At 43.8% G+C, this 27,522-nt stretch overlaps 1 protein-coding gene across 1 annotated transcript; it reads left to right on the top strand.

Annotated features, from left to right (window-relative positions):
• The first annotated feature begins 433 nt into the window (after positions 1-433).
• On the top strand, positions 434-27,522 carry RIOK2 (RIO kinase 2). The gene is made up of 7 exons (XM_068354783.1): positions 434-636; positions 1,921-2,062; positions 2,976-3,144; positions 15,876-16,085; positions 24,020-24,211; positions 24,375-24,470; positions 26,703-27,522. Exons 1-7 carry the CDS (start codon positions 571-573, stop codon positions 27,430-27,432), a joined length of 1,605 nt encoding a protein of 534 aa, XP_068210884.1. The 5' UTR covers positions 434-570; the 3' UTR covers positions 27,433-27,522.

The raw sequence follows: 27,522 nt of genomic DNA, 5'->3' as shown, positions 1-27,522 counted from the left end.
GGTTTCCCGAGAACCAGAAAAAAAAAAAACAGTCAGGTTTCTTGTAAAGAAAATTAAGGGCTGTAATGACAGTGAACTCATATAAAATAATACATGAAAAATATGTTTAAAGGAAACGCAGTACAAAAATAAACACATAAAAGTAAAGAAGAAAACAAGTAAATAAATAATTGCTTCATTTATAACCATGCACCCTTGACACAATTGTTGATAATTAGCAACGGTAAAAAGCAGGCCACCTCGTTTTTAATATGTTTTTTAGTTTAACAGTATATTTATTCAGTCTTTAATACGATAAAAACAGCAGGAAATGTGATAGAACATTGATATGATATGGATTCTAAATATTATGTTAAGAAAGGCAAATCAAGTAAATAGGGAGGCGTTACAGAGTGTGACTTCAATGTCAGCCTCTCATACTACTACTATAACCTGACATGAGGAGTCATACAGTCTTTTTGTCTATTGTCGAACCAGTTTGCTTAGTGACAAATAGTTTACCTGTCACGTGTTATAACCCTTTCTGTTCAATTGATATTTTAGAAGAAGGAACAACGATATTCTATCAAAATGGGGAAGTTAAGAGTGGCAAATTTACGATACCTCTCAAGAGAAGACTTTCGAGTTTTGACGGCTGTAAGTATATTCGTCTTTTGACTATTCTTACCTTAGGCTGTAATGTACAAATAATGTATACAAATTGGTAAATACACCTATATGCTTTTACAAGAAGTTATTGTATATTGTAGTTATTATATACAAACTGGTAATAAAATAAGCTTAAATGCTAATTGGGTAAATGTACTGAGTGGTTGCCCATGGTGTATGATATAATTTTGCATAGGCCTATTCCTATAAATAGAATATTGTATGATTTATAGCATCAGGTTAGGACCCAATTCCTAGGTTAAATTAAGAAAAGGAGCCTTTGGATATCAGCGGCCAGTTCCTCCAGCGAGCATAGAATATGGACACCAACCAACATAACCCCCCCCCCAAACCTAACCTAACCTACTTACCAAACACAGGGGGTGGCTAATGCCCCACTGCGAATCCGCTTACACTGCCGTATTCTTAGTCAGCCGTCATCATACATACAGGTGACCGCTATTATACCTACATCCCTAAGGAAAATTTATGATGTATTTAATACACGGCTATTATACAATCTTAGGTGTATTATGGGTATAGCTTTAACCATATGCTGTTGATAAATAATTTTTTAATGTGGTGTCCCATGACAGGTTAGTTTAGGAAAGTGGGGGTTTTAAGATGATTAAACCCCTTTTTGATGAGTAAGGTTTGGTTATGTAAAGTTTATTGGAGAAAATGTGTAGATATACAGTATATGTAAATTATTATAATTAATATTGCCAAAGGCATTGTTTACCATGTCTTGCTTATTTATGTACTTAATTTTGTAATTAATTATGGAAAGCCATTCATGTGTTTGTGTACGCTGCTAATTCTAGAATTCCTAGTAAAATTATAGAATAGTACAATAAACAGTTAGGACAAAATAAGACATCTCTAGTGAATTTATTGGGTGTTTTAAATTATATTGATGATAATTTCTTGCAGAAATTCTTAGTTTTTGAGTTATGGTGGGTCGACTATCATGACTGGAAAGCTAAGGGTTTAGCGAGTGCAAAATTTTTAGTATATTGAGTAATATTGTAAACCTTTAAGTAGAAAGTTCAGCTATTCTTTACTGTCAGAATACAGTAATTCGGCAATTTTTGGAGCAGGTTTTGCTAGTGCCACAATATCCCTTTTTGTCAATACGATCTGTGAATGTAAAGTTAAAGTTCCCCTGTTTAAGGAAAGGAGAATAAAATGTTAAGTTTTAATTGACTGAAATTGCCTCATTTTATTCACCATGTTAATACTAGATGTATCTAAAGTTCTTCTATATTTCAGATTGAGATGGGCATGAAAAATCACGAACTAGTACCTGGACCGCTCGTAGCACAGATTGCTAATGTACGAGCTGGAGGTGTTCATAAAATGCTCCGGGAGCTTTGCAAACATCGCCTGTGTGCATATGAACGGGGCAAACATTGTAAGATGATTCTGAAGTTTGTTGTACATTAAGACTTCTCAAGTTTTATGTGGTTTTGAAGTTTGTTAATTGGCCTGGTCAGTTTCCTCTCATAGTAATGAAAATCAATTTTGTTCATAAGATGGTTCATAAGAGTAAGATACAAGAATAATGCCTTTTTAAAGTACATTTAGCCTTGTTAAACAAGAGATGTTAGAAAAAATTTAGATATTGTGAATATAGATACTTTACCATAAACATGACAAATTCTTATTGTTTCAACTTGCACTTGCTTGACTACATTTTATTTATATACAGTACTAGGGAAAGAGATGGGCAAACTAATAGGGGACACATTTTTACTCTGTTATGGGAAGAATTCATGCATAATGGATTTTCTGAGAAAATTGGTTAAATACAGAATTCTTTTTGACATTACTAAAATAGACTACAGTCTTATATTGCTTAGGAAATGAAATATACTGGTAGTTATTTTAACGTACTATGAAGAAATTATTAACGTTGTCAGGCTTTGTATTCACCCAATTAATTTTTTTTAAGTGAGTTAGTATGTTTTAAACGGTGTAATATTAGAAGCTGTACATCTAAAGTGCTTAGCAACCAAGGAATAAAGAATTTTATACAGTCAAGCTATTTGTCAGGGGTATAGGGAAAGCAACTACCGTAGATTGTAGGTTGCTTAATCTTAGTTAGGAATGGGGAACTTTACTCCAGAAAAGAATAACTGAAAATTAAGCATCTCCAAATAGTGTAGTGTACTAAAGTCTAAGGTACCTTGTATAGAACATGAGGCTAAGGAAAGAAAATTCCACACCCTCCGCTGTGTTTTTGTCGATAATGAATTGGATTGTAGAGCTTTCTTTTTCTTTACAGTATACACTTCTAATGACCAAATATCGTCTTGCAATTACAGATGATGGTTACAGGCTAACTAACATGGGTTATGATTACCTCGCGCTTAAAGTACTTGCTTCACGAGATGTTGTGGGTTCAGTAGGTAGTCAGATCGGTGTTGGAAAGGAATCGGATATCTATGTGGTTGCAGATAATTTGGGCAATCCTATGTGCATGAAACTTCATAGGTGAGTATAGATGAAATTATATGCCTTTACAAAAAATTTCTTTCCTACTTATGACTGTGACGTATTACATTACTTTGATACAGTAATACAATATAGCGTTTTAATTTTATCTCTATAATGTATTTGTATTCATAGGAAACCTCTATAAAATTAACTTCAAGGACCTGAAGCCCCTTGCATGTAGATTATAGATAATGACATTAGTTCACCTCTCACTATGCACTGTTGGCAATACCAAAGGGTCTGTGCATTTTCCTTTCGGCCCCCCAGTTGCACCCCTTTTTTATCCTGTGCCGTCTTCCATCTTACTGTCCAACCTCTACTAACTACTGCTTATTCCTATGCGGATAGAAACTTTCGAGTCATTTATATGGGTTACTCCTAGTCTCATTTTTTTCTATGACTAGACAACATCACATTACAGTTGATAAGCAACCACAGTGCATGGTGGTGCAGGGCGCCATCTCATGACGCTCTTCACTACACTCCTGGTTGTGAAGTTGAGAGGAGGTATCCTCACTTCCTCTATCTACGATTAGACATCCGCATTCACCTTCGTTTACCCTTGTAGTGCCATGTGTGTTTTTTAATTATTCACTGTTACTTGCATTGCTATCAACTATGTGTGCAATTCAAGCCTGTTCTTGGCTCGACCACTGGTTTGGAGTGGTATCCCGCTATGCGGTCACAGAGAACCTAAAAGAGGAACACGCCCTGAAGCAAATTGATTATTTATCACAGTCAAGGGCAAAATCCATGGATTTCCTATTACACCAGGCTGTTTCTCTTTGGGGTAAATGTATCTTAAAAAGATGCGACTCAGTCTTGGCCTGATGCTGTAGACAGCTGTCTCCCAGGTATGCATTATCCCTGAAAAAACAGACTTAGTAAATTTTCCTTCTCTGTTCCCTCTCTCGAATGTAGCTACGGCTGTAGAAAAGGTTCCCTATGATGAGGAGGGCAGCAGCATCAAGGATGCCTACCTCACAGTATCAGCAAAGAAATCGCCTTTCAAACCAGTTCCTCAGCAGAGACGACTTCTGCCTCCAACATATTTGCAACAGCCTTGGAGGTAAGCCCCCAGACCCACCTTCCGACGGAGAGGACATCCCTCCGGATGTAGAGGGCGTGGTCGCAAAGGCTCCCGCTAAGGAGGGCATGTCCCCCTGCTTAACACGGGGGTTGGTTTACCTTCGTAGCTTTTGGCATGGGTGGGAGGACTTCTAGGCTGCCCCTGGACGGTAGAAATCCTTCGTTCAGGGTATTGAGTCCTTTCATTGACTGTCCGCCACATCTGACCAGGACTCTGACGATCCAACCATTTTATTTGAAAGGCTCAGTAAAAGACCTCCTTATCAGAGGAAGTATCCAAATTGTTGGCCAAAGGAGTCGTGGAAGAAGTCTTAAAAGACTCGCCAGGCATCTTCAGCAATCTTCTTTAGTAGAAAAGATGACGGGAGGTTGGAGACCAGTCATAGATCCTTCTGGTTTAAATCTGTTTATGCTGCAAACAAAATTCAAAATGGAAACTCTGGCCACCATTCTCCAGGCCAGCAGAAGAACGATTTCCTTCTGACCGTAGACCTGAAAGACTGCTACTCTCAGGTCCCAATTCATCCTGCCTCAGGGAAGTATCCAAGGTTTCCCTTTCAAGACAAAATTTTCCAGTTTAGGGTGCTATTCTTGGCTTGTCAACAGCCCCTCAGGTTTTCACCAAAATCCTTGCCCTCGTCTTAGTCTGGGTTCATGCCAGGGGCATAAGGCTTTTGAGGTACCTGGACGACTGGCTTCGCCCGGTAGAATCCCGAGCTCTTCTGTTGAGGCACAGGGATTTACTCCTAGATTTTGCAAGAGTTAGGCATCCAACTGAACCTGGAGAAGTCCAGCCTTGTCCCTCAACAATCCATCAGGTACCTAGGCATGGACATAGGCTCAGTCCAAGCCAAAGCATTTCCATCTTCCGACAGGATCCTTAGATTCAGGGAAATAGCAGAAACCTTTCTGAAAGGGAAGCCACTTCCTGCACACTCTAGGCTGAAACTTCTAGGCCATCTCTCCTCTTTGGAGAAACTCATCTCTTTTGGGAGAATGTGTCTTCGCTCGGTACAGTTGGCTCTGAAGAGCCAGAGGTCGCATACATCCGACCACCCTGCAACCCTGCTGTCAATGCCCCAGGAGGCTGTGACGAACTTGCATTGGCGGCTGAGAGAGGAGAACCTGTTAGTGAGAAACCCCTTCAGGTTCCTCCCCCATAATTTCTTGTGTTCTTGGATGCTTCTCGCCAAGGGTGGGGTGCTCACCTAGGAAAGTAGCAAATCTTGGGCCTATGGTCAGAAGAGGACAAGGCCTTTCACATCAATTTCCTGGAGAAGAAAGAAGCGCGATAAGCGTTATTCCACTTCTCAGACTCGGAAAGGTCACTCCCTGGTTCTGATGAGTGACAAGTCCATGGTAATGACCTATATCTCCAAACAAGGAGGCGTAGCCTCTCTCCTGCTTTGCCAACTAGCAGTAGAAATACTCTGATGGCCATAGACCAAAGCAATCTCCCTCTCAGCGAGGTTCATCCCCGGGGAGAGGAACGTCATTGCCGACCATCTAAGTTGATCAGTGATGACAGTTGGTTCGGGATGGTCTTTGCTTCCTCTATGGCAATGAGACGTTTGACTTTGTGGAGTTCTCCGTCTCTGCTGCATTAATGGAAGATGCTTTTCAGCACCCGTGGGACGGACTGGACTTTTATGCCTTTCCTCCGTTCTGTCTGATTTATCAGACACTTAACAGCGTCCGAATATCCCAGGGTGTCAATGTAACGCTAGTAGCTCCACAGTGGCCACAAGCGGAATGGTATTCAGACCTGCTTGAATTTCTTACGGAAATTTCAAGAGAATGTCCAGAATGGCCAAACCTGCTACAACAACCCCACCTAAGAAAGTTTCATGTCTCGGAGCATTGCCTGTCACTTCACGGCTGGAGACTAGCATTCCCTCCAAAAGAAAGGCTTTTCCAAACCAACAGCGAAACAACTTCACAAATGTCTTTAAGTCGTCTGCTGCAGTTTACCAGGCCAAGTGGAAAGCCTTCTGTGATTGGTGTCATAGGGGAATATTGCTCCTCCCAAGTCCATTATTCCCCTGATTGCAGACCTCTTGACGTTCCTAAGGAACAAGAAGTTCCTTTCAATCACTGCGGTAAAAGGCCACCGGTCTGCCTTGAGCCGAGTTTTCATATTGAAAGGGCTTGACTTCTCCTCTTCATGGGAACCCTCAGTTCTCATTCGGAGTTTCGAGCAATCTTGTATTCCTCGAGAACTCAAACCACCTACCTGGAATGTGACCAACATTCTCGGGATCTTAAGTAAAGCCCACTATGAACTCATGCAGAAAGCCTTAGACAGGGACCTTACCTTAAAGACTGTTTCTCCAAGTCCTAGCTTCAGCCAAGAGTAAATGAACTACATGGTCTACCTTGTCTTACGTCACATTCCAGAGGATGGAAAGAACTATGCTTATCTTTTGCTCCCGAATTTGTAGCCAAAACCCAGAATCCAATTGAAAATATCAGATGGACTCTTTCAGGATCTTGTGTCCCAAAGAGGTAACTGATGCCCCTAATGACATTTTACTCTGTCCCGTTAGAGCAATTAAAAAATTTCTGAAAAGAACAGCATATGTGGATGAGATCATGGTGAGGGGAAGATGGAGATTGTTTGGGCATGGTTTTTGCACTCCCCAGGAGAGATAAGTTCACCAAACTTTCTACTGGGCTCCTCAAGGTACTAGAAAAGTTGGAAGACCCAGGTCTACATGGCTGAGGACTATGAAGCATGAAATAGGAGATGATGAATAGAGAAGTATTGATTTAAAAGCTCAAGATAGAGACGACTGGCAAAATCTAACTGCGGCCCTTTGCATCAGTAGGCGTAGAAGATGATGATGATGATCTTAGGTCTAAAATTTCCGATTTGTTCTACTGTAGAGCAGTGGTCGCTTCAGAAAGAAAGTTTTCAGAAACACAATTTCATTTCGGTTTAAAGAAACAATCATGAGAGCTTATAAATCTTTAGGGGAATTGTCTCCAGGGCTCTCCTTCAAGCACTTCATATTCGTGGTCTTACTGCAACCCTAGCATTCTACAAAAACCACTCTAGAATAAGTTCTTAAAGCTGGCATGTGGAAGAGACAAACCACTTTTATGGACCATTATCTTAGAGACTGCACGCACAGGTCTCTGGACAGTCTTTAGTCTCTATTGTTGCAGCACAACAAATAATCTAATTATATGCGCTCATGGGACACGTAACTGTTTAATCAAAGGCATCCGTTATTCTCTGCATTATGAGGGTATGTAAGGGTGGCGGATGTTGATCACAGTTGGACTTGAAGCCTTCACTTTGATCTCGCCCTAATGCGAGTAAGAATGTCTTATTTTTCAGTTAGCAACCCTTTTACCCCCAGGCTATTTGGAACTTTCCAACCCTTTACCCCCAGGGGTTATTTTTTTTTCAAGCACATTTTGCAGTATAATTTATTTAAATTGCTCTAACAGCCTTAATTTTTGTCATAGAGAGGTGAGGTTGGTCTCATTCTCTTGGAAAATGCCTGAAGATTCTGAAAAAATTATAAAAAATATGCAAAAAAAAAATACAAATAGCCGTTTGTTCCGACACAAATACTCACCGAGAACTACTTTTCTTGGAGTCACTTGTGATCTCTCAATCTCGACCAAGGTTTTTCCCGCCGTTACCCCCCCTACTCCGTTCTATATAGGTTTACCCCCGCCGCCAGAGAATTCGCCCTGAGGGCAGGATTAGGGCAGGTCACTGCATCTCTGGGTCAGCATCCCCATTAAGTTCCTTGGTCGTGAGCTGTACACAGCTCACTCTTCTCGCTCTCTCGATCCTTTGGCGCGTTTGTGTTCCACGTGTTTCCAGCGTGGGGACTTGTGTTTCTTGCGTAGTGCGTTATTCGCAAGTGTTACAGTGCGTTCCCCCTGTGTATATCCCAGTGTACTTATAACTCGCTAGTGTTGTGCCTTTCGTGTGCGAACGATGGAACACGTGCGACGTTGCCCTGGTCCTAGAGCCGGAAAGTCGTGTGGGGCTTTCCTCTCTAAACCAGAAGTAGACCCTCACTCCCTTTGTTCCACGTGTAGGGGGAAAGTTTGCTCCTCCGCGGACACGTGTCCAGAGTGCGTAAGCTGGGATGATATCCAGTGGGTACGCTACGGTACCAAAAAGAAGAAATCTTCTAAGCGTTCCCCCAGGAAAGTTAGTGGCGTTTCTTCGTTACCGTCGGCCAGTGATCGGTACGACGAAGCCTCGGCTTCTCCGTCTCCTTCGCAGAGGAGAGGGCATCAAGCCCCCAGTGTTGTGGTTAGTCAAGGCGTTCTCCCCGGTGAACCCAGTGCGAGGGAAGAACCAAGGGCAGGCCCCTCTAGGGCTAACGGAGAGTCCGGTAGTGCTTCTGGTGAATCAGGCCTCGTGGTAGGGGACCACGCGTCCTCGGAAGACCCCGTATGGGGCAGTGTTGTGATTTCAGAGTCTCCTCCGCCCTCGTGGGCCGGTGTGTCGGGCTCTCCCCCGCCAGAGGACAGCCAAACTAGAGTTCGCCGCCCGAGTAGCGATGCCTTCGGGTGGAAGTTGCCGAAGACACCAGGGAGGTCACCGCTAAGAATGGACGTGACCCTGGACCCCTGGCCCCCTGGCATGGATAGAGTAGACTCGGTGCCGACGATCTCCACGGCTGTTCCCGAGGACTTCCTCCAACATTCAGTCTCGGACGTCCGGCGGCGAAGAACGTCCCCCACGGATCACGCGGGCAGCCGTTACGCGAGGAACGTGGCGCCCTCGGACTCGTCAGAGATAGACTCATCCTCCGGGGGAGAATTCAGGGAGAAACGGCGCAGGAAGAGGGAGCTGTCCGAAAGCGATCATTCCCGCTCTAGGTCAAGGTCGCGACATAGCAAGAAGCGCCCCCGCTCCCACTCCCGTAAGTATAGGAGGAATGCCTCTCCCGGCGGCGCCTGGGTCTACGTCCCTTCAGGAGAGTCCAAGAGGCTCCACTCTCCAGACTCTCGTTCCAGTGAACGTGCGTCTAGGCTGCCGCTCCCTACACACAGCCTAGAACCGCGCGACCTGCCACGCAGGAAAGACCTCTCACAGAAGCATAAGTCCTCGAGGCCTCCGGTTCACCCCGCCCAGCGGGGGGAAACGCGCTTCTTTGAAGGCAGCCTGACCGAACCAGCCCAGCTGGTGCGGTCATCGAGTAAGAAGGATCGGTTCCCGTTGACGGGTCAGCCCACCGGGACCGTGACTTCCGCTTCCAGAGCCTTGGGGCAACTGAGGGCCCTCCCTGAGCCGGTGGTACCCGCCTTGCAGCGAGATCCACCCTCTTACGGAGCTCCCTACGGTTACAGGTCGGCCCCCCTGGACCCAAGAGCGGGACGACCGGTCTACCGAACAAGCAACCCGGCGCCCCCGCTCCAGGCCGAGACCTCGGCTGACGGAGGAGAAGCTCCCCCGTCGGAGGACTCCGCATACAGAAGGGTGGTGGGCCTCATCAGGAGGCACCATGGGATTACAGAACCCTCGGCACCTAAGGGGAATTCCTGGAGATCAAGTCTCCTGAGAATCACTCATCACGACGCCCTTCCGATGTCCTCCCTGGCCCTTCCCCTTGCCCCAGACCTAGTACTGGGACAAGAGTACATAGACAACTTAGTGGCCAGCAATGCGGAAGCCCCCAAGTCCCAGAGTGCCTCGAAACTGCTCCAGGGCCTCAAAGCACAAGGGAAGGTTTACATTCCTGAAGGGCGGCGCCCAGGCCCCTGTAGAGTGGACCCGGCCTTGGACATCCTGGGACAAGGCGGCTCGGACGAAAGGGCCGCGTCAGCCCCGGTTTCCTTCTCGCCTACGGAAGCCGCCATGATGGAGGAGATGTCGAGGGACCTGGTTAACGTATCTTCATGGCTGGACTGGTGGGCCTCCACGTTAGTAAGCGTGCAAGCCTCCATCGACCCCGAAGATCCAGAGCAGCAGAGTCTCCTGACGGACCTTCTCACCTCCGGGGGGAAATCTCTGAAGTTTCTAGCGTACCAAGCGCTCGCCTTGACGGCCAACTGGGTACTAAGGAAACGATACACGGTTCTATCTAAGATGTCGAGGAAGATCCCAGACAGGAGGGCCCGAGCTGTGCGTAGCCTACCCTTGGGGGGTGAGTCTCTGTTCCCTTTAAAAGAGCTGGAAATTCTAATGGAGAAAGTGTCCAAAAAGAGAGAGGCCAACGTCCCCAGACAAGCGTCATCTAGAAGGCCGCCGTACAGGAGATCAGCCTCGGATAGCGCCGTGACTCCTCAGGCCGCCCCCAGCTCTTCGAGGAGGGACGCCCCTTCCTCCTCCTGGACAACAACTCCTCAGCCCTCCCGCAGAGGAGCACCAGCTTCTGCCAGCTCCTTCAGGTCGGGTTACTCCGCCTCGTAGAGAGGCAGATCAGGCCGCCCCTCTAGGAGAAAGTAGAGGGAGAGGCCCCTACTCCCGCCCAAGCCTCGGGTTGGGGGATGCCTCAGACCTCATTGGCAAGCATGGAAAACACAAGGAGCGGATCCTTGGACGATGTCCGTCCTGAAAGAAGGCTACAGGCTCCCCTTCATAGCGGACCCACCTCCTCTTATTCCAGCCAGCCAGACAGAATGGTTGGCCCCCAGGGACCCGATGAAAAGGGCCACCCTTCAAGGGGAGATTTCCTCCATGTTAGAGAAGGGGGCCATGGAAGAGGTCCTTCTCCTAGGCCCAGGCTTCTACAGCCGCCTGTTCCTGGTGGAGAAAGCAACGGGGAGGTGGAGACCCGTGATAGACCTGTCGGCCCTCAACAAGTTCGTCAAGAAGACGGACTTCAAGATGGACACCCCAAAATCCGTCCTGATGTCCTTGAGGGAGAAGGATTACATGATGACGGTCGACCTCAAGGACGCATACTTCCAGATCCCTGTCCACCCGTCGAGTCGGAAGTTCCTCCGGGTAAAATGGGGTTCCCAGATCCTGCAGTTCAAGACCCTTTGCTTCGGCCTGTCGACGGCCCCTCAAGTGTTCACGAGGGTCTTCGCGACAGTCTCAGTGTGGGCTCACGAACGGGGTATCCGTCTCATCAGATACCTAGACGACTGGTTGCTCCTTTCCAACTCAAAGGCCCTCTTGGAGGAACAAGGGAGAAACCTCCTCCAGTTCTGCAGGAATCTGGGAATCATAATCAATTTGGAAAAGTCGAACTTAACACCATCCAACAGAATGGGATACTTGGGGATGACGTTGGACACCGTGCAGGGGAAGGTTTTCCCCTCGGAAGACAGGATACGGAACCTCAATCACATCATTCGGCCGTTCCTGTCAGAACATTCCAGGAGGGCGAAAAACTGGCAGAGACTGATAGGTCACCTGGTCTCATTGGAGAAACTGGTTCCCCAAGGGAGGATGAGGCTCAGACCCGTGCAATGGAACCTCAAGAGCCTCTGGTCCCAGACAGGCTCTCAGAAAGCGTTAATTCCTATCCTTCCAGACACGAGAACCTCCCTAGAATGGTGGCACTGCCAGTCAAACTCCTTCAAGGGGATGCCCCTCGGGTCCTGTCCCCCCGAGTACCTCCTGTTCACAGACGCCTCCAACCAAGGGTGGGGGGCCCACCTTCTGGAAGAGACAGCAAGCGGTATCTGGTCGGAGAGCGAAAAGCATCTCCACATCAATGTCCTAGAGCTAAGAGCAGTCCAGAAGGCATGGCTGCACTTTGTAAGTCGGTTAAAGGGAAACACCGTGGCGTTAATGTGCGACAACGCCACGGTAGTAGCCTACATAAAGAAGCAAGGGGGCATGAGATCGAAGGAACTGTGCGACCTCGCCATAAGCATCCTACATTGGGCGGACGAGCAGCAGGTGGTGCTGCTAGCAAGGTTCATCCCCGGGAAGAGAAACGTGCTAGCCGACGGCCTCAGCAGAATGGGTCAGATAGTGGGGACAGAGTGGTCTCTACACCCAGAAGTAGCCAGACTCATCATTCAACGCTGGGGCTCCCCGGTGATGGATCTCTTTGCAACAAAGCTCAACGCCCAACTACCGGTCTATTGCTCCCCGGTACCAGACCAAAAGGCAGCCCTAGAAGACTCCATCCAGCACAAGTGGGACAACTTGGACGTGTACGCTTTTCCCCCCTTCACGCTGATAAGGCAGGTACTCAACAGAGTAAGGGCCTCCCAAAACCTAAGGATGACTTTGGTAGCGCCCTGGTGGCCGGAGAGAGAGTGGTTCGCGGATCTAAAAGACCTAGCGAGCCAACCACCTTGGCCTCTGCCCGCCAGGTCAGACCTCCTGCGTCAACCTCACTTCCTCAGGTTCCACGACAACCCTCTCTCTCTTCGCCTTCACGCCTGGAGACTATCGAGCGGCTCTTGAAGAAGGAGGGGTACTCCTCCGCCACAGCTAAGAGAATGTCCCTATACCTGAGAAAATCCTCTACCGTGGTATACCAGGCGAAGTGGGCCTCCTTCACGAAGTGGTGCTCGGAGAAACACATAGGACCGCTTAAAGCTTCGGTCCCGGACATAGCTGAGTTTCTAGTGTACCTTAGGGATGAAGTAGGAATGTCAATCCCAGCCATTAAAGGAGTGCGAGCCGCCTTAGGCCAAGTCTTCCTCCTGAAAGGCATCGACCTGGGGACCTCGAGACACATAGCGATGCTGATTAGGAGTTTCGAGCAGTCCTGCCCTCCTCAAGCTAGGAGAGTGCCCAGGTGGGACCTGGCCAAGGTCCTGAAAATGCTAAGTCGTCCTCCCTTTGAACCCCTGAAAGATATCGGGGACAAAGACCTCACCCTCAAGACCGTCTTCTTGCTAGCCTTGGCTTCGGCTAAGAGAGTGGGCGAGATCCATGGTCTGTCTTACGACGTTGCGCACTCCAAAGGGTGGAAAGAAGTGTCCTTCAGGTTCGTACCCTCCTTTGTGGCGAAGACTCAGAACCCAGCAGTCTGGGACCCGAAGTTTTAAGGTTTCTCAATTCCGGCCATTCCCAAAACAGGCAATACAGAAGACTTGAAGTTATGCCCAGTACGGACGCTCAGAAAGTACCTGGAAAGGACGGCTCATCTCCGACCAGGTACCAAGAACCTCTTCGTTTCCACAGGTGTTAATAAGAAACAAGTCTCCAAGAACACCATATCCTTCTGGCTGAGACAAGTCATCGCTAGAACCTATGAAGAGGATAAAATGGCAGTGCCAGGCACTCCCCGCCCCCATGACATCAGGGGTCTGAGCACCTCCTTGGCCTTTGAGAGAAACATGGCGGTGGGGCAGATCCTGCAAGCAGGCACTTGGTCGCACCAGTCGACCTTTACTGCTCACTACCTCAAGGATTATTCGAGAAAATCCTTGGACGGGTTCTCCATTGGGACAGTCATTGCCGCCCTCCAAACTGTGTAGCGGTAGGCCAGAAGATGTCCCCAACGGTGAATAAATTCTTCGCGACTTCATCAGGAGATAATCACCTGAAGAAATTTTAAGAGGTGAGTCTTAGATAATAGCGTAAGGTTCCGCAGTTACTCTCACTCCGCTCTCTGATAGGCCCCGCATTCCATAGCCCTCTAGGCACTATGTGCCGAGTCAAGTGGCAGAATAGCACTCCCGCCTCCTAAAGTATAAGTCTCCAAGAAAAGTAGTTCTCGGTGAGTATTTGTGTCGGAACAAATCAAAAATTTTAAATAATTTTTATTTTTCCTAACATACTCACCGTGAACTACTTTTCGGGTAATGGCCCTCCCTTCCGTCCCCGAGTGCCATCCTTCCATTGCCAAGTTGGGCTAAGCGACGAACTTAATGGGGATGCTGACCCAGAGATGCAGTGACCTGCCCTAATCCTGCCCTCAGGGCGCATTCTCTGGCGGCGGGGGTAAACCTATATAGAACGGAGTAGGGGGGGGTAACGGCGGGAAAAACCTTGGTCGAGATTGAGAGATCACAAGTGACTCCAAGAAAAGTAGTTCTCGGTGAGTATGTTAGGAAAAATAAAAATTATTTAAAATTTTTGATTTTTTGCAAGGACGTACCAGTACGTTCATGGGGGTAAAGGGATGGGTTTTGTGAAACGTACAAGTAAGTCCTTTGGGGGTAAAAGGGTTAATGATGATATATTGGATATATTCTTCGTGACTTGATGTTCATATAGCTCCCCCCCATGGCACTAAGCATATCTTCTTGGATTGAACATACGGCCTTGTCTTTTTACGAGCCGGCTGCACAGTTCAAAATTTATCAACTTTTGATCTTTTGCTATTGAAGGTCGCTCATGAATGGTAGAGGCAAGGGGCAGTTACATTGCCCTAGCAAGCAGGACAATGCCCTAGAGACTGACCATATATTATATGATCAGTGTCCAAGCCCCCTTTCCACCCAAGCTAGGACCAGAGAGGGCCAGGCAATGGCTGCTGATGACTCGACAGATAGACCTATAGGTTCCCCCAAACCCCCCAACCTTTGCTCACAAGGATGGTAAGGTTGTAGACACTAAAGGCACTAACGAGTCTGAGCGGGACTCGAACCCCCGTCTGGCAAACACCGGCCAGAGATGTTACCAATCAGGCCACACCAACCACAACCTAAATAGTAATCGTATCTATTAGTCAAGAATGGCATGTCTCTTAACGGAAATTTTTTCCCACCTAAGGAAGACTACAATATAAATGACTCTTTGTATCCGTGTAGGAATAAACTATAAATTTTTAAAACAATTTTTTTTTTTCCTAGCTATACAAACCTGAGTCATTTATCAAAGATCCCGCCTCAACTGCCCCACAAGTCTTTTGTCCAGGAGAGTGAAGGGTGTCATGAGGCAGAGGGCACTGTAGTTGCTGAGCAACTGTATTGTGATGCAGTCAAACTCCCTTTTCTTTTGATTGTCGGGTCATAGAGAAAACAAGACTAGGAGTAACCCGTATTACTGATTCAGGCTTGTGTAGCTAGGAAAAATACAGATTGTTTTAAAATTCATAGTATAGTATTACTTTTCACTGTAATTGCAGGGTCCCCTTCTTCCCAGTCACACATTGGAGGTGAATTTCCTCCTCATCCACAGTCCTGGGCTGTATGGCCCAAATGCCTTGAAATTTTATGAATATTATATGAAGATTCAAAAGATCTTATTCCTTTCTTTTGTCTTTCTTTGAATGAGGGGAGTGTTTTGGTATCTTTTTGACACTTGTTGTGGTATTAATTGCTACATATGAACCTAGACTTCTTGCACTGGTACATTAAGGTTTTATTGAAGGTTACAGGGCAAGGGGGCTAAGTTGACATTTTGGAGGGATCGAAACAATGCTAGTATATGTTACATGGGATCTAAGAAATGATTTATGCTGTATTGATAGGGGAAATATTTGTATTTATATTTTTGTAAAAGAAAATATTAGCCTCCTGTAGTAAGACGTACAAAGACTTTAGTCTTTCATTATAATTCTTGACCCTCACTCGCCCACCTACTTGAAGTTTCATTGATTAAATAGGCTATTGCCAATAATCCCCACATTTAAAAATACTTTTGTTTGGTTAGGTAAAATGCAATTTGTTTTAAGAAGTTGATAAACTGTAATTTTGAATAAGATGAAAATTTGACAAGTGGAGTAGCCATGCAATTTATTGAGTTAGTCTGATTTGTCAAGTCTTGATGGTATTTCATAAGTTGAATATTTCCTTTTCAGATTAGGTCGAACTTCTTTCCGAAAGCTAAAGGAAAAGCGTGACTATCACAAGCATCGAAGTCGTGTATCTTGGTTGTATCTCTCAAGGTTGTCTGCTACAAAAGAGTTTGCCTATATGAAAGCTCTGCATGATAGAGGATTTCCTGTCCCACGGCCAGTAGACTATTCAAGACATTGTGTTATCATGGAGCTTGTAAAAGGATATCCACTGTAAGTTGTGTACATTGTCTTTATTTGAATTTGAAGTACTGTAAATGCAATTGTATCTCTTGACGGAGATGATCTGGTTAAACTGTTTTTATTGCTAAGCTTTTTTTTTTTTATTATTGCACAGTAAAAACCCAACTTACAATAAAAAGATCACTTGCTGTATACATCTAGCTATCCCATAATGGGAGGAACTTAACATTTAGAAACAGAAAAACATCTAATCTTTGATTTATATATTTTTTAAATATTTAACTTAGCCGGTGAATATATATAGCTGCAACTCTGTTGCTCGACAGACAAAAAAACTGTAAAAACTCGCCAGCGATCGCTATACAGGTTGCGGGTGTGCCCATCAGCGCCAACTGTCGGCCAGATACCATACTCAATGTAAACAAAGACTCAATTTCTTCTCTGTCGACGTGTCGACAAGACGTACTTTTACTCGCTGTAGAACCTGGAGTTTTCTCAACATATTTGGTGAAGTACTTCATTTTGGTTTGAGCTTTCGCAGTGCAGGTGTTTTATCTTCATCTTAAATCTTGAACTCGTTTTGGATAGATTTAATTTTTGGTGACAAAGAGAGTATGGACTTTCTTTGACTTTTAAATGGCCGACCCTTCCCTTAGACGGAAGTGTGTTTAGGCTTTTAGTAATTATCTTATCACGTTATAAATTAATTATAGATTTTCCTCTATATATTTCATATCTCACCGCCTTTATTAGGCCTCTTCGATTAACTTTCCATTTATAATAAACATAAAAAATAAATTTTAATGTTTTGTTTATATGCGACCTTTCCTGAGAGTAGGCGGTCCTAACTTGGAAACCGAAGTTAAACAACATTGAGCCCTTTCAATCGTAAATAGCTTTTAAAGAGCTAATGATTTAAAACTTTTTAAATGAATATTTTTAATAAATATTTTATGAAAGAATTTCTTTGAATAGTCTTCGTACTGTTTTCAAAAATGAACTAACGTTTAGTTTATTTATGCTACGCAGTTTGCGCTCTATCGTTACGATAGAGAGAGAGAGTATCACGGTTTCACTTTGCAGAAAGAGTAATCGATTCTGACGTTTTGTTCATTCTTCTTTCAAAGCTTAAATGTTTTAAATTCTATTTTAAAGGAACTTTTTAATTGAAAAACCATTCAGTTTTTTTTTCTTTTGGTCAAATAACATGTTTTTTTGACGAAATGTAATTGGGCTCTTCTCTTAGGTGCGAAATCAAGAGAGAAAGAGAGAGAGAGATAGAGACGGAGGGAGAGAGAGGAGAGAAAACGTTCCGTTCAAGCGGGTAACGTTGTTCTCGAATTACTCTCGTCCCTAGTCTCTGTACGGGGAGAAAGGATAAAACGTTTTTAGTTTTATTCTCGTCCCCAGGCAATGTACGGTGAGAGATTGAAAACGTAGTTTTGAATGAACTAGTGTTTCTTCTCTTCCCCAACCACTGAATTATTTTATCTTAAAAGATGTTTACTGTTTTTTTGCTGGTATTAATGTGCTTGCATTATACGACTGATTTCGCATTTACTACCTTTTGATGAGGGTAGAATTGCGTGCTTCAGGTAGAAATCAGTAAAAGTTTCGATTTCAGTGAAATAAGTGCAAAACAGAAAATCGTAGTGTTAAAGTGATATTGCGCAAAGTGTTACAGTGTTGCGTCCGAGGGTTCGTCTGTTCGTGCCTGTCGTTCACCTAGTCCGGGACCTCTTGCAAGCTCCCAAGCCCAGGGGAGAAGTAATGTCGTACGACTTATGGGTTCGAGAGGCCTTGATCAGCGAACAGACGTTTTCCCTCTATGGTATCGGGTGTATCTTACCAAGATCTCCCCTACCATAAGGCGAGAGAGACAATTTTCTCCTCGTCATCCGAAGGCTTTTCGCATAAGAAACCTGAAACAAGGTTTCGAGGCCCTTAAGCGAAAGTCAGTCCTTTCAGGACAGGTCCAGCGTCCTGGTTGCAGCCATTAGGACAGCTCTGACCCTATGCAGTCATCGGAAAACTGCTCGCCGCCTAACAAAAGCGTAACACAGACTCCGAGAGTCTTTTTTGTTGGCAAAGTGTTGCGGTCACAGACGTTACCCTCGTCTCTTACCGCAACCATTTCCGTTGATCCTAAATGGGTTGTACGGCAAGACATGCAGAATAAGCTTGCCTCCCTTATGGAAGACTATTCTGCCGATTAGTCTGTTGAGCCTAGCCGTTTTTCTCATCGAGATCCTGGCTTTCAGCCAACCTAACGTTCTTTTGTGCGTCCTGTTGACGTTGGCGTAGCTAAGTCACGTCAATCAGGTTGTTTAGAACCACACTCGATGCGGTCTCGTGTGGATTTTCAGCCACATTTGGACGTTAGGCCACTTGCTGATGCTCCTGTTGACGTTCAGGACGTTCGCTAACAATCGGAGTTGACTTGTTTTGACGCTGTGCGTCAACCTCCGCATTCTAGAGTTGTTTTGACTGCTCAGTCTAGGCAGTCAAAGCAGTCTCGAGTGGACGCTGTGCGTCCTCACGCACCTGTTGTTGTTGACAGTTCACAGACTGTCAAGCAGTTACATGACTTTGCGTCCTAGTCTCTCGCACCTGTTGTTGTTGACAGTTCACAGACTGTCAAGCAGTTACATGACGTTGCGTCCTGGTCCGCTACTTATGCACCAGTGCGTGTGGACTCTGCTTGTAAAGCATTGCCACCACGGTAGGTCTCTCCCTTGCTTGAGACTCCGCTATTATCGGACAAGGTTCCTTTAGATGAGGAAGTTGCTGTTCCCCCTCCTACGGATATTCCCTTGAGGACTCTGTCAGACGGAGAGGAGCCTAAAGCTGCTTAGCCCTCTATGGACTTTCTTTAAATCATGCTGATTTTTAAGGATCTTTGTCCGGATCTTTTTGTAACTGCTGCTCCTCGTTCGCTTAAACGTCAGAGCTTACACTAGGCCTAGCTACTTCGAAGCCGTTGTTTATAAGCTAGTGCTCTCTCGCTCTCCTAGAGAGCTTTACGTTTGCTAGGCGACTGGTTTATCACCAGGAGGAGTTTGGGGGATACAGCCTTTGCTTTCCCTTCTTTTAAACTGGCTTATAGAGCGAGAGTCTGATATGACACGAGAGAAGTTCTCGGCTTGGGAGTTCCTGCCTCTGCCCAGATAGACTTCTCAAATCTCGTAGACTCTCCCTGGCGCCTGGCCAGGAGACGCTCCAAGATTTTACAGGTCAACTTCACAGCTGTTTTCGAGCCTTTGAAGTTTTGCTGTACAATTATGTCATGCATAAACAAGGCTTTCAGGGATGGCTCCAATGATCTGACAGCCACGTTCTCTGCAGGGACAAGTCCCTCAGGGATGGCTCCATGATTTGGCAGCCATGTTCACTGCAGGAGTACGTAAGAGGCAAGTGCACTCAATGTGTTCATTGTCAAGACAATCTTCACGATGAAGTCTACCAGGCTGTCTTGACAGCATTTATGGAAGGCGACTGGATGGTCTCTCTCGACCTTCAGGAGGCATACTTCCACATTCCTATACACCCGGATTCCCAACCGTTTCTGAGGTTTGTTCACAGGAATGTGGGGTACCAGTTTCGAGCTATCGGAGATCAGAGCCTCCCTGTACTTGGACGACTGGCTTCTCAGAGCCTCTTCCAGTCATCGCTGTCTGAAGGATCTCAATTGGACTCTAGATCTGGCCAAGGAATTGGGACTCCTTGTCAATTTGGAAAAGTCACAGCTGGTCCCATCCCAAACTATTCTGTATTTAGGGATGGAGATTCACAGTCAAGTTTTTCGGGCTTTTCCGTCGGCCCCCAGAATAGATCAAGCCCTGCTCTCCATCCAGAAGATGCTGAAGAAAGAACGCTGCTCAGTCAGGCTGTGGATGAGTCTGGTAGGGACGCTATCATCCCTGGAGCAATTTGTCTCGCTAGGAAGGCTACACCTCCGTCCTCTTATATTCCATCTGGCTTTTCACTGGAAAAAGGACAAGACGCTAGAGGCGGTCTCGATCCCGATTTCCGAAAAGATAAAGTCTTGTCTGACTTGGTGGAAGGACAATATCAGCCTACTAGAGGGTCTTCCCCTGGCAGTTCAGATACCCAACCACGTTCTCTTCTCGGACGCATCGGACTTGGGCTGGGGCGCGACGCTGGACGGTCGGGAATGCTCAGGTCTGTGGAACTCGAGTCAGAGGAGCATGCATATCAACAGCAAGGAGCTTTTGGCGGTTCATCTGGCCTTGATAAGCTTCGAGAATCTCCTTCGAGGCAAGGTGGTGGAGGTAAACTCGGACAACACCACGGCCTTGGCGTACATTTACAAACAGGGAGGTACCCACTCACTGACTTTGTACGAGGTCGCAAGGGACCTGCTCATCTTGTCAAAAGATCGAGGCATCTCCCTAGTAACGAGGTTCATCCAGGGCGACGAACGTCCTAGCAGATTGTCTCAGTTGGAAAGGTCAAGTAATTCCAATCGAATGGACCCTCCACAAGGATGTGTGCAAGAGACTTTGGTCGACTTGGGGTCAACCCACCATAGATCTCTTTGCAACCTCGCTGACCAAGAGGCTTCCAATCTATTGCTCTCCAGTCCCGGACCCAGCAGCAATACATATAGATGCCTTCCTCCTAGATTGGTCACATCTGGATCTTTACGCATTCCCACCATTCAAGATTGTCAACAAGGTACTGCAGAAGTTCGCCTCTCACGAAGGGACAAGGTTGACGTTAGTTGCTCCCCTCTGGCCCGCGAGAGAATGGTTCACCGAGGTACTTCGATGGTTATTAGACGTTCCCAGAAGTCTTCCTCTAAGAGTAGACCTTCTACGTCAGCCACACGTAAAGAAGGTACACCAAAGCCTCCACGCTCTTCGTCTGACTGCCTTCAGACTATCGAAAGACTCTCGAGAGCTAGAAGCTTTTCGAAGGAGGCAGCCAGTGCGATTGCTAGAGCAAGGAGAGCTTTTACCATTAGAGTCTACCAATCGAAGTGGGAAGTCTTCCGAGACTGGTGCAAGTCAGTTTCTGTATCCTCGACCAGTACCTCTGTAGCCCAAATAGCTGATTTTCTCTTATACCTGAGAAAAGGACGATCCCTTTCAGCTCCCACTTTCAAGGGCTACAGAAGCATGTTGGCATCGGTCTTCCGGCATAGAGGCTTAGATCTTTCCAACAATAAAGATCTGCAAGACCTCCTTAAGTCTTTCGAGACCACTAAGGAGCGTCGTTTGGCTACTCCTGGGTGGAATTTAGACGTGGTCCTAAGATTCCTCATGTCAGACAGGTTTGAGCCTTTACAGTCAGCCTCCCTGAAAGATCTCACTCTTAAGACTCTTTTCCTGGTATGCTTAGCCTCAGCTAAAAGAGTCAGTGAGATTCATGCCTTCAGCAAGAACATCGGATTTTCGTCAGAAAAGGCCACTTGTTCTCTGCAACTTGGTTTTCTAGCCAAAAATGAGCTACCTTCTCGTCCTTGGCCTAAATCTTTCGATATTCCCAGCTTTTCGGAGATCGTAGGCAATGAACTAGAAAGAGTCTTATGCCCTGTTAGAGCTCTTAAGTTCTACTTAGCTCGTACTAAACCTTTACGAGGCCAATCTGAAGCGTTATGGTGTTCGGTTAAGAAACCATCCTTGCCTATGTCAAAGAATGCTTTGTCATGTTTTATCAGATTGTTAATACGAGAAGCTCATTCACACTTGAGTGAGGAAGACCGATCTTTGCTTAAGGTTAAGACGCACGAGGTTAGAGCTGTAACAACTTCCGTGGCCTTTAAGCAAAATAGATCTCTGCAAAGTATCATGGACGCAACCTATTGGAGAAGCAAGTCAGTGTTCGCGTCATGTTACTTAAAAGGTGTCCAGTCTCTTTACGAGAACTGCTACACACTGGGACCATTCTTAGCAGCGAGTGCAGTAGTGGGTGAGGGCTCAACCACTAAAATTCCCTAATTCCATATCCTTTTAATCTGTCTCTTGAAATGTTTTAATGTTTTTATGGGTTGTCCGGAAGGCTAAGAAGCCTTTCGCATCCTGGTTGATTTGGCGGGTGGTCAAAGTCATTTCTTGAGAGCGCCCAGATTAAGGGTTTGATGAGGTCCTGTTGTATGGGTTGCAGCCCTTGATACTTCAGCTCCTAGGGGTCTGTCAGCATCCTAAGAGGATCGCGAGGCTCCGTAAGGAAGACGTACTTATAAGGCAGAGTAATCGTCTAAGTCGACTTCCTTACCAGGTACCTATTTATTTTGTTTTTGTTATATTGATAACTTCTAAAATGAAATAAAAACTCTTAGCTTATAAGATGTAAACATATTTAACTGGTCTCTACCCACCACCTTGGGTGTGAATCAGCTATATATATTCACCGGCTAAGTTAAATATTTAAAAATGATATTTTAATTATAAAATAAATTTTTTAATATACTTACCCGGTGAATATATAAATTAAACGACCCTCCCTTCCTCCCCAATAGAGACGCAGTGGGATGAGAAGAAATTGAGTCTTTGTTTACATTGAGTATGGTATCTGGCCGACAGTTGGCGCTGATGGGCACACCCGCAACCTGTATAACGATCGCTGGCGAGTTTTTACAGTTTTTTTGTCTGTCGAGCAACAGAGTTGCAGCTATATATATTCACCGGGTAAGTATATTCAAAAATTTATTTTATAATTAAAATATCATTTTTCTAAAATGTATAGAAATGTACCACATTTGTATCAGTAAATAAGTAAATGATAATTTTAATACATACATATACATATACCAAGGCACTTCCCCCAATTTTGGGGGGTAGCCAACATCAACAAATGAAACAAAAACAAAAAGGGGACCTCTACTCTCTACGTTCCTCCCAGCCTGACAAGGGACTCAACCGAGTTCAGCTGGTGCTGCTAGGGTGCCACAGCCCACCCTCCCCTGTTATCCACCACAGATGAAGCTTCATAGTGCTGAATCCCCTACTGCTGCTACCTCCGCGGTCATCTAAGGTACCGGAGGAAGCAGCAGGGCCTACCGGAACTGCGTCATAATCGCTCGCCATTCATTCCTGTTTCTAGCACGCTCTCTGGCCTCTCTCACATCTATCTGCCTATCACCCAGAGCTTTCTTCACTCCATCCATCCACCCAAACCTTGGCCTTCCTCTTGTACTTCTCCCATCAACTCTTGCATTCATCACTTTCTTTAGCAGACAGCCATTTTCCATTCTCTCAATATGGCCAAACCACCTCAACACATTCATATCCACTCTAGCTGCTAACTCATTTCTTACACCCGTTCTCACTCTCACCACTTCGTTCCTAACCTTATCTACTCGAGATACACCAGCCATACTCCTTAGACACTTCATCTCAAACACATTCAATTTCTGTCTCTCCATCACTTTCATTCCCCACAACTCCAATCCATACATCACAGTTGGTACAATCACTTTCTCATATAGAACTCTCTTTACATTCATGCCCAACCCTCTATTTTTTACTACTCCCTTAACTGCCCCCAACACTGCAACAACAGACCCCAAGTACTTAAACTGATCCACTTCCTCAAGTAACTCTCCATTCAACATGACATTCAACCTTGCACCACCTTCCCTTCTCGTACATCTCATAACCTTACTCTTACCCACATTAACTCTCAACTTCCTTCTCTCACACACACTTCCAAATTCTGTCACTAATCGGCCAAGCTTCTCTTCTGTGCGTGCAACCAGTACAGTATCATCCGCAAACAACAACTGATTTACCTCCCATTTTAATACAGTACATTAATAAATCTTATTGTGAGGCTTGCTATTTAAGATATCCTACTTGTTATTTTATAGAAAACAAAAAATATTGATGTTTTGGGTATCAATTGCTAAATGCGTTTTATTGATTTTAGTGCACTGTACATTAATGTAAAAAACCCAAACTTTGGCTTATCATAATAGCTTTTGTCTTTTGTTTTTCTAGGTGTAACGTTCATGAAGTGGAAGATGTACCACAGCTTTACAGTGACCTGATGGATCTAATAGTAAAATTGGCCAACCACGGCGTCATTCATAGTGACTTCAACGAGTTTAACATCATGATTGACGAATCTGCTAAGCCTATAGTCATTGATTTCCCACAGATGGTTTCTACTTCACATGAAAATGCTAGAATGTAAGTAATGTAACTGATATTTCTTTATAAGGAATGTCTTAGAATATTCAAATGATTATGTTAACAATATCATGTGGACTTGTGGGAGTTGAGAGTCTATATTTATTGATGTCATTGTTACTATTTTATAACTTTTTAAAGTTGATCCATCTCTGTGTTTCAGGTACTTTAATCGTGATGTCAAGTGTATTCAAGACTTTTTCAGGAGGAAATTTGGTTATGAAAGCGAACTACATCCAGACTTTGATACAGACATTGAGTAAGTACACTTTTTAAATTATGTACATACAGTATTTAGTTTGCTTGTAATGTACTTCATTCTGCATGGGCTTTGATTTCTTGCCTTATTAATGCTTGCTTAAGATCTGTTGATTGGGACCTGTGACTGGAATATGCTGTAGTATGTTAAGTGATGGCTTTCGAGATCAGACACAAACAATTTTGATTTTATGCTTTTGCTTATCATAATTAACTAACCTTTTAGAGTAGTAATTTATTAATTGACTTCTAGTTCAGTGTCAGATTTTATGTAACACTGGATTGAAAAATCATGGTATATACTGTAAAAAGTTTTATCAGAATGAAATCTGAAATATTCTTAAAGTCTCTCTTGAATTATACAATCAGAAGCACGTCATATTTAGGAACTAGCACCTGTTTTAGAAAGAGAGGGCAAGTAATGATTGAGAATGTTAGAAATTTTTTTTTACTTACTATATACACTTTTGTTTTTTAATAGTGTGTCTGCTTCTATATGTATCTTGAACTAGATATGAAAGTTCAACAAATCGACTAAGCTGCTTGAAAATTCATAGGGATAAATATCTTCCTGCTGTAACCTTACAGCTTTGAAAATCATGAATTACTTAATGTCTTCACCTGTTGATTTGTTTATTTTGGCCTGTACATGTGTTTATAAAGTTTGTTATATATGTAGTATTGTTGTATGAGAAGCATTGGTGACTTATGCACATGTTCTCGGAAAAGTAGCAAAAAGGTAGTCACTATAAAAATGAAAGGATAGCTAATATTGAGTTTGCTTGTTTTATATGTTTATGGGTTTGTTTATTATTTCCGTGAGTTTTCCATTTTTATATGTATGGTTTTTTTAAATTATTTCCCTGAGTTTGCTGTTTTTATATGTTTATGGGTGTTTTTTATTATTTTCATGCTAAAATGCCCATTATGCTTGCCTGATTGTGATAAGCACAACTTTGCATTTCTATTTTCTGATATTGCTGGCTCCTAATTCTTATCATTAATTTTATGTATTGTAGTTTTCTAAGTGTGACCCATTATTTTATCAAAATAGTAAGATTTCAGGCAGTATACAGACTGACAATTCACTTTATCCTTTGGTTAAAAACCATGTTCCGGTAGTCAATTCTTAAATCACCTAGGAATGGTTCAAATGTCACACATCCAGATGAAGAGGTGTACTTTGTCAACAAGTTACTCTAGTATCGATATTCAATGGATATTTTGCCTCTTAGCATGTAAATGGAGAAAGTTGCTTGTATGTAAAATCAAACAATTTTTTCCCAAATGCCATGGTAGGCTTTTAATGTGCATGTACACTGCAATTCTTTCAAACTGGGTGCTGAAATGTGTAGGAAGACATATCAAGTCTTCATTTGTTTTTATATGAGATTTGCTTATGTATTGAAGCTTGCAGTAGAATTGTTGTTGTAAACTCTATAAGTTAGCATGTGTATCTGCACTTGCAGAAAACTGTTACTTCTCCAAGCATGTAATCCTGCTCATGTAAAGTGCTTTACCTGCTTGATTTTTGCTAATGCTTTGACTAATGTTTTATCATTTTCTGGGAAAAGGTTGATCATTTTGTTTGGCGATTGTTTATATTTGATATATGTATCTTGATGCTTTCTTATGAGATCTGCCAGTAAGACACCTTTTTTTTTTCTTTTTTGATTTCCTGGCATGATGGGAACCACATCTCCTGTTGGTTTCTTTTTATTATTTGTTAAATTCTATTTGAGTTAACATTTGTGATATTTATGGTATATTGTACTTGTGATTGGCAATCTTCCTCAAAAGATATTTTGTAGCTTGCCAAGTCATCTTTTTACTAATGCTTTTGGTTCTACTGTTAATTTCTTTCAAAGTTGCAATTGATATACAAATCAGTACATTCGTAAGGTCATTATAAATTTTAGAGTACCTGTACTCTTAATATATCTAAGAAATAATGTCATGTTCAAAATGACTTTGCAATTTAGAAATAACTTTTAAGATATTTCTCCATAACATCCCTGTTTTGGAGAAGCCTAATGTAAACCAATAGGCTTAATAAAAGAGGATAGGGTCTCTGCTTGAGCAGTTTGAAGATTGTGAAAAATTAAGTTGTGTGGCAATTTCATTATTAAACTCCAATTAGTGCAAGACCTTGGAAGAATTAATAAGAGACTCAAGTTTCATAGAATAGAGTGATACAATTACGGAACTTGAACTTTTCATTCTCGCATTACAGGAAAGAATACAGCCTAGATACAGAAGTATCAGCAAGTGGATATTCTAGGGAAATCAAGGAATTTGATGACAACTACAGAGAAGATAAAGTGGATGAACAGCTGGAGGATGAAGATAGTGAAAATGACAGTGAAACTGAAGAAGAGGAAGAATCAGAAATTCAGGAGAAAATACCTGATGAAGAAGTCTCTGAAATGAAACAGTCTGTGGATACACTATGCAAAGATCTGAAGGAAGATACGAATATTAAAAATCTTTGTCAAGAGGAAGAGGAAGATGATACTGAGGTGGCAGAGGAGGGTGTTTGCCCACCTGAAGAACAAGTTATTGATAATAGTGATATTCAGTCTACAAAGTCTGGTAGACATTCTAGAAAGAAAAAGACTAGAGATGTGAATGATGAAGCAAGACTAGCATTAGTTAAACAGTTGGCCAAAGCACGCGAAGTACGGCAACAGGCAGAGAAAAAAGGGGAAGAAGTTCCCTCTCTTGATGATTTAATTGACGATTCAATGAGTGACATCTGCAGTATGTTGAGTTTTTCCACAACTGCCAGTACCATTCCTCCTGAGGAAGTCAAGAGACGCATGGCTAAGGATCTTGATAAGAGAGATAAAAGGCAAATATCCAAAAAGAACTTGAGAGTTAAGGGAGAGGCAAATGCATATAGGCGTATCAAGAAACAGAATGAGGATACCATTAAGGACTCGTCTGGTTGGGATGACTATTGATACATAGTTTTTTTTTTTCCTAGGTATTTAGTACAGTATATATAATAGTAAATGCATATTATACTTTATCTCAATAAAATTATTGATTAC

Source organism: Palaemon carinicauda, chromosome 31 (genome assembly GCF_036898095.1).
Source record: "Palaemon carinicauda isolate YSFRI2023 chromosome 31, ASM3689809v2, whole genome shotgun sequence".
Classification (NCBI taxonomy): Eukaryota; Metazoa; Arthropoda; class Malacostraca; order Decapoda; family Palaemonidae; genus Palaemon; species Palaemon carinicauda.
This window is presented reverse-complemented; position numbering and strand designations above follow the sequence as displayed.

Coding starts and splice junctions, on each gene's coding strand:
- RIOK2 (XM_068354783.1), top strand. CDS start 571: ATGGGGAAGTTAAGAGTGGCAAATTTACGATACCTCTCAAGAGAAGAC. Junction 2,063..2,975: donor ATATGAACGGGGCAAACATT/GTAAGATGATTC, acceptor TTGCAATTACAG/ATGATGGTTACAGGCTAACT. Junction 24,212..24,374: donor TCACATGAAAATGCTAGAAT/GTAAGTAATGTA, acceptor TCTGTGTTTCAG/GTACTTTAATCGTGATGTCA.